The following is a 13,212-nucleotide window of genomic DNA, read 5'->3' as shown; positions in this document are numbered from 1 at the left end:
GCAAGTGTACATACAGTTGTGCTCATAAGTTCACATACCCTGGCAGAATTTATGATTTCTTGGCCATTTTTCAGAGAATATGAATGATAACACAAACTTTTTTCACCCATGGTTAGTGTTTGGCTGAAGCCATTCATCATCAATTCAATGTTTACTCTTTTAATCATAATGAAAACAGAACTACCCAAATGACCCTGATCAAAAGTTTACATGCCCTGATGACATGCACACAAGTTTAACGGCTATTAAAAAGGTAACCATTCTCATCTGTGATTTGTATGCTTGCAATTAGTGCGTATATAAAAAAAGTCAATGAGTTTCTGGACTCCTGACAAACCCTTACATCTTTCATCCAGTGCTGCACTGATGTTTCTGGATTCTGAGTCATGGGGGGAAAAGCAAAACAATTGTCAAAGGATCTGCAGGGAAAAGGTTGTTGAACTGCATAAAAATGGAAAGGGATATAGAAAGATATCCAAGGAATTGAGAATGCTAATCAGCAGTGTCCAAACTCTAATCAAGAAGTGGAAAATGAGGGGTTCTGTTGAAACCAAACCACGGTCAGGTAGACCAACAAAAATTTCAGCCATAACTGCCAGGAAAATTGTTCGGGATGCAAAGAAAAACCCACAAATAACTTCAGGTGAAATACAGGACTCTGAAAACATGTGGTGTGGATTTTTCAAAATGCACAATAAGGAGGCACTTGAAAAAAGATTGGCTGTCTGGTGGAGTCGCCAGAAGAAATCCATTACTACACAAATGCCACAAAGTATCCCGCTTACAATACGCCAAACAGCACAGAGACAAGCCTCAAACCTTCTGGCACCAAGTCATTTGGAGTGATGGGATCAAAATTGAGCTTTTTGGCCATAACCATAAACGCTTCATTTGGAGAGGAGTCAACAAGGCCTATGATGAAAGGTACACCAATCCGACTGTGAAAAACGGAGATTGATCGCTTATGTTTTGGGGATTTGTGACCTACAAAAGGCACAGGAAATTTGGTTAAAATTGATGGCAAGATTAATGCAGTATGTTACCAAAAAATACTGGAGATACATGTGCGATCATCAGCCAGGAAGCTGCGCATGGGATGTACTTGGACATTCCAACATGACAATGATCCAAAACACAAGGTCAAGTCGACCTGTGATTGGCTACAGCAGAAAAAAGTGAAGGTTCTGGAGTGGCCATCTCAGTCTCCTGACCTCAATATCATTAAGCCACTCTGGGGAGATCTCAAAATGTGCAGTTCATGCAAGACAACCCAAGAATTTCCAGGAACTGGGAGGCTTTTTGCCAAGAGGAATTGGCAGCTTTACCATCTTGGCTAAAGAGCCTCATCCACAAAAGACTTCAAGCTGTCATTGATGTTAAATGGGCAATACACGGTATTAAGAACTGGGGTGTGTAAACTCTGAACTTTTGGGTAGTTTCTGTTGTCATCATGATTTAAAAAAGAGTAAACACAGTTGATTGATAATAAATGGCTTCAGCCAAACACTAACCATGAGTGAAAGAAATGTTTGTTTGTTATCCATATTCTCTGAAAAATAACCAAGAAGTCAAAGTCTGCCAGGGTATGTAAACTTATGAGCACAACTGTATATTCACAAAAGAAAAAGAAAAAGAAAAAAAATAAGTGAACAAGGCACGGCTGTATAAGGCTAGGTTCACACATGTGTGTTATGGTTAATGCATTTTTTGACACACATTTTTGGAGTGTTTTTGGGAGGTATGTTATGCGGGAGAAACATAACCAATGCAAGCACTGCGTTCAATGCTTTCCATTGAATTTGCTTTGAAGGCCATGAAACAATAAAAAATAAAAAAAAGCAACCTGTAGCGGTCAAAAAAAAAAAAAAAAGTCCATAGCCCTTTCCAAAATATGCGCCAGTTAAAGTGGTAGTAAACTTGGGCATGTTTTAAAATACCTGCAAGGTGAATAACACATTATTAATACTTACCTCAGAACGAAGCCCTCCCACTGTCACCGCTGAAAGGCGCTTCCATCTTCACATGCTTCGGCCACCTGACTGGCCGAGCCGTGGTGATGTCACTCCCGCAAATAAAGTCATGGGCATGGCACACAGCTCTGAAGGAACTGCCTGGGTAGGCTGTTCATTCAGAACGCATGCACTGGTGATGTCACCGGCTGCGTGCGGTGTGAAAATCTCCTAAAAACACTGCAAGTTTATTATAGGCTTACCTGTAGGTACAAGTCCAAAAAAGAAGTTTACTACCACTTTACCTAGCCTATATGCATTCAAGCATTAATATTTACCATATTTACAGTGCTGCAGATACTCCATGTTTTCCAATGGAAGGAGGAGCATGCTTTCAGATATACAACCATCCTAATTATGTGATTTTATTTAAAATCATAACCAGGGATAGGAATACAGAGCTACTCCAGTAGTTGTGTTGGCTTTATGCAAAAAGAAAACACAAGTGCGCAGACAGCTCTCGGGGCCAAAAAGGAGATACCACAAGGTGCCTAAAACGGGGCATGTGCCACAAACAGATTTCACATTTCAGCAAATTTGGGACTCTAAATCTACCGACTTTCTCTTTCCCATGACTCAACGCATACACTTTCTATATGGTTGCCATGGTGTTGGCACTACATTGTGGAGCAGAAGATCTCATACCAAGGTCTGGCATAGGTATGTGCAGACACCTTAAGGAGTCTTATCATGGCCATGTCTTACTTCTGACTTGTGCATAGGTGACAGTTGCAGTTTAAAAAAAAAAAAAAAGTTTGGATGGCATACCTACAAATTAAAGTGAAGCTGTGTTTTAAACCCAAAGTTAACAAAAATACTTCATAAAACTGGGCAAACAAGGAACAAAAGGTTCTCACCTGACATTGGAGTTGGGTTGAGACATTGACTGTGAGGGCTGTGGGGATGGCTGAGGAGGTGGTGGCATCTGCACCTGCTGCACAGGCGATGGTGATGACACTAAAGAGATATTGCCCTGATTTACCTGTAAAAAATGTTGCATTTGTGAAAGAAGAAAAGTGAAGCAGCATTGCAGTTTAACTGGATTCTAAAAGTGTAGTGTCAACTAAAAACAATGCCAAACACAACACAACTAGAAACAATTCCAAAACACAACACTAGGAAATGCCTGGTGCAGGTGCTGCAGAGAGAATGTTAGATTCAGAACCATCTTCATAAAGCCTGAGTAAGAGAAACATGGATGTTAGCAGTAATTAGACAGTACCCAGAGCCTTAATAATGCCTTCTTAAAGAAGTTGTAAATCACTGGACATTTTATTTTTTATTCCCACCTGCACGGCAAAAGGCATAATGTGCTAGTATGCATCGCATACTAGCATATTAATTGAAACTTACCTGAAAACAAAAAGCTCTTCCAACGATACAATGTCACCACTGGAGGCTGCTTCTATCTTCACCCGTCTTGCTTGCGGAGTCGGAGACTCCGGCTCCATGACTGGCTGAAGCCGCAATGACATCATGGCTCTGAAGGAACCTCACGGGTGGTCGTTCCTTCAGAGCGCATGCGCCAGTGATGTTACTGGCTGCTTGTACAGTAAATATCACCTAAACAGTGCATGTTTAGGAGATATTTACACTACCTAAAGGTAAGCCTTTCCTATAGGCAAATGTACGTGTACTGTATTCAAAATAAGATGCTTGACAGTTTCCTTAAGAATAAAAATGACAAAGCAAAAAGCTACAGCCACTTGGCTTACTATACGTTTACAAAAAAGGGAAAAAAATGTTTTATTAAGCACTAATCAAAATGTTCATGTAACTTGAGCCCACATACTGTATCCAACATCTGGTTTCCCAGTTAGTCAGATATAGACAGCATGGCATTAAAGACGTATATACTGTCTATCTCCCAGTTCATGCACATTTTAAGTATCCAAGTTCAAAAACAAGAATGTAAGATATTGCAACTTACTGTTCCTTCGATATGGTGGCTGCAATCATTAAAAATTTTCAGGCTATGTACATTTTTCGTAAAAACAGAAAATACCTATTGATCTTGCCATAATTGTAATTTGTTTCTCTTCCTGTGAGCTAGGAAAAAAAAACAATCTTGGTTTTTAAAATCTTTTTTTTAAAGTTCCCATTTTTCAACTACTAATCTCTACTAATCAACCTGCATGAAACGGACATTAACGAAAAGGCATAAGTACTTTGAGTCTAGCCTGGATGACAACCAAGGTTGCCTCTATAGATACAGTGGAGTGAGCATAGCCATCCTAGTAAGGGAAGTGTGTAATTTGTGGGATTAAAAGGGTGAAAAATGAAACAAAGCCTCAAAAAAAAAAAAAGATAAACTAATGCAGCCATGACATCAAGGGACTGGTAAGCTGAAGTAACATTTTGGGAGGGCTTAGATGTGATTTCAGCAAAATATCATACGTTGCAAGTGAACATTTCCATACTGACCTGGTTTGATGAAAAATTTTCAAAATAGTCCAAGCGAACATTTATTCACCTATCGCTTTCTATAGCGATCACTGCACATGCTAAATGAAATGGTCAGACTTTAAATTTTCTTGCTGAAGAACAAAGATTGCACAAATGTAATATTCCAAGCAGCAGATGGGGGTGGGGTTAAAAAATAAAATAAAAATCACTGCAACAACCAGGAGAAAAATGCCACTTCAGCGACCAATTTTACAGTACGACTCTAAACGCTGCAACAGGAAGCATACGTTTTGAATTCACTATATGGGAAAGCTATGCCTGAGTGTTGTGCCATTTAGTCAACTGTTAATTTGCAACATGAACTCTATGCTAATCAAAGCAATCTAAATAGTAAGAAAAGAGCAAAAGCCAACCACACTATAGTTCTAGAGGAACATGCACAATAACAAACATCACAATCCAACAGAAGCAGATCTAAATCTACATGAGACATGGTTAAAAATCCCACATAGAAAACTTCATTTCAGAATAAGCAGATCAAGGCTGCCAACCCAGGAGAACAGATTCTTAATGGCTTGTCATAGCTCTAGCACCCACAAGTCAGTCAATACCTGTGGGATCTGCTGTCCTCCCATAGGGATGGAGTTTGGAGGCGTGTCAGATTCATTGGTGGGTGTGAACCGCGACCTTATTGTCATCCCACCTCGAGTCATAGATGCGGTGATCATCTTTGGAGGACAGAGGGACAACAGACAAAAGTAAAAACAAGAAATGCAGTGCAAGTGGTGAAAGGGAAAGGTATGCATGCATGCAAAAAAAAAAAAAAAGCCAAAAAGGGCAGGGAACCCAGGAACACCCTACAAACTAAAGAAAGCATTCTACAGCACCCCAAGCATAGAACACTTCTAATAAGAGCTTGCAGATCACAAACAGAGTCAAAAAGCACATACCCAGAGCATCCTCATGTCTGCATTTTCTACTACTTGACAGTTTTTCTGACAAGCTTCAAAATGTTCTTACCTCACTGGGTTATGCACCACCTTCAGGTAACTGGACACTGATGAAAAGATGGTGTCCTCTCCTGCATAACCCCTCCCATATGGAAAGTACCTCAGTTCTTTTTGATAGTGTCTGTGCAAAGAGATGTACAGCAGTGACCATCACCTTTAACATTACCAGATTCACAACAGTTCTCATTGGCCTGACAGAATCCTTTGACAGTATCCTCTGAGCAGACAGGGACAGCTGCTTAGCAAAGGTACCATTGGTCATATTTCTTCTAAATGGTGAAGAGGAGGGAACACATTGGGGAAGGCTGACCGGTACCCTTTGTCAGGTCAGGAAGACTAGACCTAGCCTCCCGGTGTAACTTCCCCTGAGGGTCAGGGGGTCTCATTTGGCTCAAAACCCTTTCCCATACAGAGCACTCTACTTCTAGAACACCTGCTTATGTAACTATGGAGGATTTGTTGTCTGTCTTAGCGGGTATTCAGTGGCAACTCTTTGGGAAACTCCTTACAGTGAGTTGAGGAGAAATGTGAAAACGGGTGCACCCTTACTTCCCTTTCTTTTGGGTGTAGGAGGAAATGGTGGATGACAAGCAAGACTCAGATGGTGGGGGGCCCAAAGAGGGTGGGGGGAGAATCCTCTATCTGGGGACTCTGCACCCAAAAGAGCCATGGGTCAGAGCAGTGTTTCTCAACTCAAGTCCTCAAGGCGCCCCAACAGGTCATGTTTTCAGGCTTTCCATTATTTTGCACAGGTGATTTGATCAGTTTCACTGCCTTGGTAACTACCACAGCCATTTCATCTGAGGGAAATCCTGAAAACATGACCTGTTGGGGCGCCTCGAGGACCGGAGTTGAGAAACAGTGGGTCAGAGTTTAACTCAGACCCAGACAGCCATTGAGTTCTCACTGAAATGGTCTACTCTGGTCTGAAGTTGCCTTTTCCTGGGTCTTCAGCTCTAATGGTATTACCAATGGTGTAATGACAGCCGCCACAGCATTCCCAGTCATTTTTTTTGCACCCTCATCTCAAGGAGGTCATGTAGGCTGATTGGGCTCTCCCCAACAAGGTCTTCTGTCCAACAAAAATTTGCTCAGCTACACCCAATGAAGATAGATATCGCCAAGAAGTGGAGTAGGACCTCTGTGTATGCAGCAGTCTTGTATGCCAATAAAAGCTTTATTTGCCCAGTGAATGACATTCCAGGCTTTAAAGGATAAATTAAAAAAACTTCTGAAGACTTTGATTTATTTCTTCTTACTTTGGTAGGGCCAAGTTACAGCCAGCAGTTGCAGCAACTGGAGTCTGCCAGAGCCTTAAAATAGAACCATAGGCAAAAACTCTCTTTTTCGTTATGGATAGAAGAGAGGGTTATAACCAGTGTCAGTTTTTTAGTTTTTTTTTTGCCATCCGTGTCCCTTTGGGGAGATCCACCTTTACTTCCTATCCCATAGCCAAAACAGTAAGCGAGAAGAAATCCCTGCAAATTAAAGGAACCCACAAGTCACCAGAACTAGTGTCCCCATTGAAAGATTTTCCCTCTACTACTTTTCTGGGGACAACTCAAAACATAGGATTTTCTTTTACATTCACTTTCAATGATAATGGCAAACAGGGCGAGTCTCCCTAACAGGGGCAGAGACGGCAAATACTTGACAGGTGTTGAAACCCTTCTCCACCAGTCAAAACAAAAAAATTCCTTCATTTCGTTATACATTAAAATAGGAGTAATACACCTGTACAGAAGGTTCGACATCGTGGGTAGCAAGGTCCAGTTACACAAGGGTTTGGTAGATTTCCCTTGGGCTCTTCATTTTGCTATGGATGACGTCAAGGAGTTCATTCAGCAAATTTCCCGCTTGAGACTAACCTACATACAATACATTCAGGATTTCCTGGCTAAAGTGTTGGTCTGTAGAGTTGCCCTGCAAGAAGCTATTGATAAGTTTTCCTTTCATGAGGAACTTCTCTTTGGGCCAAATATGGACAAGTATAGCCAGAAGATTTGGGGAGGTAAAAGTTCACTTTTGTCAAATTCAGAAGTGTATGCCCACGACCCAGAGGGGAAACATTCCTACTAGTTCAAAACCTGTTTCTACGAGGCGGTCCTTTCATTGTTCTCAGGCTTTGGCATCCAGAGCAAAACCTCAAGGCCACTTCTACCAGAAGTTCTGGTCCTCCAAGCCAGCAAAACTGGCTTGGAGGACCAGAAAAACGTCCTGAAACGTCCTGGAGGACCAGAAAAACGTCCAAAGTACTGGCAAAACTTCTCAATGAAGGGGTGCCCCAACTCATTTGGATGTTTTCTTTTGTGAAAGTTTGGCAGGGAGAAGAAACCAAATGAGTGGTTATACAATAGCTCATGGTTACAGGCTGGAGTCTCGAAGTTTACCCCCTGCACACTTCATGCTTTCAAATGTATTTATAAATCTGCAAAAAATAGCTACTTTTGCAGGCACTTGAGCATTTCCCATCTTAGGCTCAGTTCATATATATGCGAATTAGATGCGTGTTGAACTGCATCCAATTCAGTGGTTCACGTATATGTGGTGCATCCCTGGTGTGAAGTCCCGTGCACGTTCTGAGCACTTTGGTAAGGTTCAGATACAAATTTCAGGTTCATTGAGGTTCATTGACTTCCATGGAAACTCTTCTGAATCGCAGTTTTCACTTGTGTTCTGGATTCCGTTTAGAATTTCAGCACGATTGTTCCCCTACTACAGGGGTTAAAAACTTTTATCTACTACATATTGGCCAGCACTGAAATCACAGCTGTGACAAAAATCAGGTTACATGATGTGCAAATTTTAATCAGAACCACATGAAAAATACACCTGAATCACTGAACACTTGTTTTTTTTAATTCGCAGTGAAAATAGACATACAATTCACAAAAGTTTTGAATGGAATCAGTATGTAATGTAGTGGCTTTGCTTCATTCAGAGGATTTCCTGGCATCAGTGGACATAAAGAATGCTTACCTGTATTCCCTGTTCTTTCCTCCTCACCAGATGTTCCTACAATTTGCGGGGGGGGCAGGGGCCCCGGATAAAGGTTTCAGTTGGACAATAGCATATATAAATCATCAAGGGGTGCCAGAAGCCAAGCAACCGAAAAGGGGTTGGACCTCATTTTGTTGTGGGCAGAGATCCATGTTCCTCTTCTGACCGCAGTGCATAACCCAGGAGTGAATAACTGGCAGGACATTCTTGTGAGTAAGGATTAATAGAGCTGCTCCGAGTCCCATGTTATGATAAAGAAAAATTTACTTGACTCGCTTGTAAAATTAATTTTTTGGAAGTACACCATGAGACACAGAAGTCGGTCCCCTCTGAGTTGGAATGTATAGCTTGTTACAAAACTGAGGTACTTTCTCTAAGTAAGGAATTATACAGGAGAGGACTGTAGGTAGCCTATAACCCTGTGAGTAAAGATAATAGAGCTGCTCTGTGTCCCGCGATGTACCCCTAGAAATAGATTTTACAGTCAAGTCCAAAATCTAGTTAATACCTGGCATGTAACAGCAGATTTCAATTTAGAGAAATTGCAGTCAACTTTTATTGCTAAAGAGAGTTAAGACAACTAAGGAATTAACCTTAGTGGAACACATTCCACTGCACGCCATACTGCTGGCAATCCATACATTATAGGACTACACGTGTCACATAAGGACCAAGTGAGCCAACATTTAAAGTGAAAAAAATAAATAAATAAAGTTGATGTCTAGGCCATGCAGAAGAAGCCAACAAACAAATGGACAGTTATGTCAGGCGAAATATTTAATGGCCAATATCCAAAATTCTAAATATACTGCTTCAGCATTGCTGAGGCTTTTGCCCAATTTGAAAAGGAAAAAAGTCACATGTATAATGAATGGATGAAATCAAAGCAAATGGGAGGATGACCCGATGAAAATTTGGAGGGATTTTGAGATCAGTCACAAAGAAAGATACTGTCACCTACTCCCTCCGCTATAACAATTTAGTCCACTACCAGCTGACAGACCAGCTTAATCCAAGCAAGTGTGAGAACAAAAAATAAATAGAAAACATTGTCCATCTATCCAACATGGTTAGGGCCTGTAACCCCTGTTAATGCATCAACCCTGAAAGTCCATCATCTATTACATTATGAAGTACATGTGCAACGCATGTCCAAGCGGTTAGTTTGTTAGCCCAACCTGCATTGCTGTTTAGAATGATTTGAGCTATCCATAATCATCAGGACTGCAGAAGACTTTTCTACAACCAGCAGGCGTATTACTGCACCCAACACCCAAAAACCAGCAGCGAAGGAGCAGTGCAAGTTAAATTAAACAAAATGTGAAATTATTTCAAATCTTTTGCAATCAAATTTTTGCGAAAAAAAAGGGAAGCGTGACTTTACAGCATTTCCCAACAATCCAATAGAAAGGCTCAGAGTTTCAGACTTAAAAACTAGGCAGGGTTTATTAGAAACTGATGAGTTTCAATGAAAATGGGCATGTTGGATAGATTAGGCATTTAAAGACCAACTCCAAAAAGGGGAAAAAAATAACCACACAATTGCAGAGGGGAGCTTGCTGGCATAAGGAATAACGCAAGAATTTGCACCTTAATCCTCTGTCCATAAACAAGTACGGTAGTTAATCATTGCAGTGCTGAGGGTAGGGGGCCCAATGAAAGGATGGACTTTTTAACCACTTTAGGTCCGCATAACGAAGATATACGTCAGCAGAATGGCACCGCTGGGCACAATCACGTACCTGTACGTGGTTGTATTAAGCCCAGCGGTGGGCCGCGGGCGCGCTCCCACGACCCGGTCCAAAGCCCCGGGACTCACGGACCCGATCACCGCTAGAGTCCGTCGATCGGCCCCCGGAGCTGAAGAACGGGGAGAGCCGTATGTAAACACGGCTTCCCCGTTCTTCACTGTGGCGCTGTCATCGATTGTGTGTTCCCCAATATAGGGACGCACAATCAATGACGTCAGACCTATAGCCACACCCCCCTACAGTTGTAAAACACACACACTAGGTGACACATAACCACAAGGGGGCGCTGAAGGGGTTAACTCCCAAACTGCAACTGTCATTTTCACAATAAACAATGCTTTTTAAATGCATTTTTTGCTGTGAAAATGACAATGGTCCCAAAAACATGTGTCAAAATTGTCCGAAGTGTCCACCATAATGTTGCAGTCACGGAAAAAAAAAAAAAAAAAAAAAAAACCGCTGTTCGTCGCCATTAGTAGTAAAACAAAAAAAAGTTTTTTTTTTTTTTTTTATAAAAATGCAATAAAACTATCCCCTATTTTGTAAACGCTATAAATTTTGCGCAAACCAAATCGATAAACGCTTATTGCGATTTTTTTTACCAAAAAATAGGTAGAAGAATACATATCGGCCTAAACTGAGGAAATTTATATATATATATATATATATATATATATATATATATATATATATATATATATATATATATATATATGGGGGATATTTATTATAGCAAAAAGTAAAAAATATTGCATTTTTTTCAAAATTGTCGCTCTATTTTTGTTTATAGCGCAAAAAATAAAAACCGCAGAGGTGATCAAATACCACCAAAAGAAAGCTCTATTTGTGGGAAAAAAAGGACGCCAATTTTGTTTGGGAGCCACGTCGCACGACCGCGCAATTGTCAGTTAAAGCGATGCAGTGCCGAATCGCAAAAAGGGGCCTGGTCTTTTACCTGCATTTTGGTCCGGGTCTTAAGTGGTTACGTTTTCCTGGAGTTGGCCCTTAAAATGCATCCCGAACTAAAACATTTTATCTTAGTTTGAATTAAATATGGAACCCTGTCCGAGTTTTTCCTTTCTGACAACAGGAAATGAGAGGAGATCTCTCCAAAGAAAGGGAAATTCTCTGTCACTGGTTCCCCTCTATTCCTATTACAGCGACAGCTCAAAATTTAGAACTTTATAATTATGTCCCAGTGACAAGGCCATTGGAACAAAAATTAGAAGACAACGTGTCCCAGTAGGGAGACAGTAATATAAACCCTTTCACATTTCATTAAAAAGGAAAACAAATATTTATTTCAATCCACTAAGAATGATAAAGTATGAAATAATGATTTTTTTTTTTTAAAGGGGCCTTCTTTACTTCATAAACCTGCAATGCTGCTTCAAGTGGCTTTAAACTGCAACTAATTCCATGCAAAAATAACACAGCAAATTCACTTACCTGGCCCCCCGCTGCTGCCATATGAGCTTGAGCAGCTTGCTGCTGAGCAGCCTGCTGTTGCTGCTGCTGCTGCTGCTGTTGCTGCACTTGCTGTTGAACCGCTTGCTGTGCTGCCTGCTGTTGCTGAGCTTGCTTTTCTGCCTGCATCTGGGCTTGCGCTTGCTGTTGGGCTTGTTGAGCCTGTGCTTGTTGTTGTGCTTGTTGATGCACCTGCCGAGCTTGTACCTGCTGAGGAGATAAATAGAGGTGACATCTGCTAAGCTTTTATCTACTGACAAGGAAAAACTTGAGGGCATTTTCTGAAGCGTGCCTGCACCAGAATGCCAAGCATACGTTCAGAAGCTTTACCCTATTCTAACTGAAACCAGCAGGAGTATTCAGACATCGTTTCTCAAAAACTTTGAAGTTTTCATGTCCTATTGTTATAAAACATTGAATCCGAATTCATTGCCTTTTGATTCTTTTTTTTGGTTTGTTTACACTGATCAACATAAATAGACTCTTAAAGTGTCATTAAACCCACATCATTGCATGCTGTTCATACTCAGTCACTATGGGACTCACTGTTTGTATTCTGCAAAAAAGATCTGGTTGATCTTGCTGTTCTTTTTCCCTCCCATCAAAATGCCCAATGCAGTTGCTTCAGTTTGTTAAACATTTCCTCCCCATCACATCTGAGCAGCCCATGTGACTATAGAGTGGTAAACGACAGCCCACTCCCTCCCTCAGCATCCATGCCCACTAACCAGCTAAACACAATGGGGGTGGGATATTACATCTTAATTGATGGAGGTTTTACCCTCTTGTTCTAAGACACAGGCTAGAGGGGCATGACAGAGCCTATGACTGTCAGAAAACCACCCACACCATGTTATTTCCCAAAAAACAACAAATATTTGATTTCAAATTATTAGTATGTGAATTAATATATTTATTTTTACTCTGTATTCCAAAAGGTTGTTTTTATTTTAAACATGTGACCAGCAGCAAAACCAGAAACTCCAACAGTTTCCCTGCAGACAGGCTGGGAAATAGCTGGGTTGTGTGACATCTGTATTTTGATTAGGAAAAAAGGTACTTAGATTTGTTTTTATTAAAATAATTACAGGGCCATCATCCACATACAGAAAAAGAAGGGACTATGTAAATTAAAACAGTGTTTAGTATCACTTTAAAATGTCAAAATAGTGAAAATAGATCTCTATGAATTAAATAAAATGACAAAATGAAAAGAAGAAAAAAATAAAAAAATTAACTGTATAAGCATATACCCCTTCAAGTAAAGCTGGCTAGATTTCCAAATGGCAAAAACAAACTGAGGTTCAAGAGAGACCACTCAGAAAAGGAGTATCAGAGAACCTACGGCGGTTCATTTTAACAATATGAAAAACTATCGGATTGTACAAAAATAGATTAGCAATTTAAACAGCCTGCTGACCAATGGCGAGCAACCCTCCAGAACACCAATGTTAAAATTGGGGTAGAATGCACAAGCGTATCAGCTTTATGTTACAGCAACTAAGCAGTGATGACACATTACTGACATTTTTCCATATTGTGGGACAGTAGAATGTGCTTAATACAAAA

At 40.6% G+C, this 13,212-nt stretch overlaps 1 protein-coding gene across 4 annotated transcripts in view; it reads right to left on the bottom strand.

The window, feature by feature from the left end:
* MED15 (mediator complex subunit 15) overlaps positions 1–13,212 on the bottom strand; it is a 107,009-nt gene that overhangs the window by 40,496 nt on the left and 53,301 nt on the right. For 2 of the 4 annotated variants that reach the window (XM_040349277.1, XM_040349286.1), the window contains exons 8-10: positions 11,626–11,853; positions 5,027–5,143; positions 2,867–2,991 (exon numbers count right to left, since the gene is read on the bottom strand). In XM_040349277.1, the coding sequence (XP_040205211.1) occupies positions 2,867–2,991; positions 5,027–5,143; positions 11,626–11,853 (470 nt within the window). The remainder of the gene's footprint in view (positions 1–2,866; positions 2,992–5,026; positions 5,144–11,625; positions 11,854–13,212) is intronic. The other 2 variants (XM_040349294.1, XM_040349300.1) reach the window with 2 other exon arrangements.

Source organism: Rana temporaria, chromosome 1 (genome assembly GCF_905171775.1).
Source record: "Rana temporaria chromosome 1, aRanTem1.1, whole genome shotgun sequence".
Classification (NCBI taxonomy): domain Eukaryota; kingdom Metazoa; phylum Chordata; class Amphibia; order Anura; family Ranidae; genus Rana; species Rana temporaria.
This window is presented reverse-complemented; position numbering and strand designations above follow the sequence as displayed.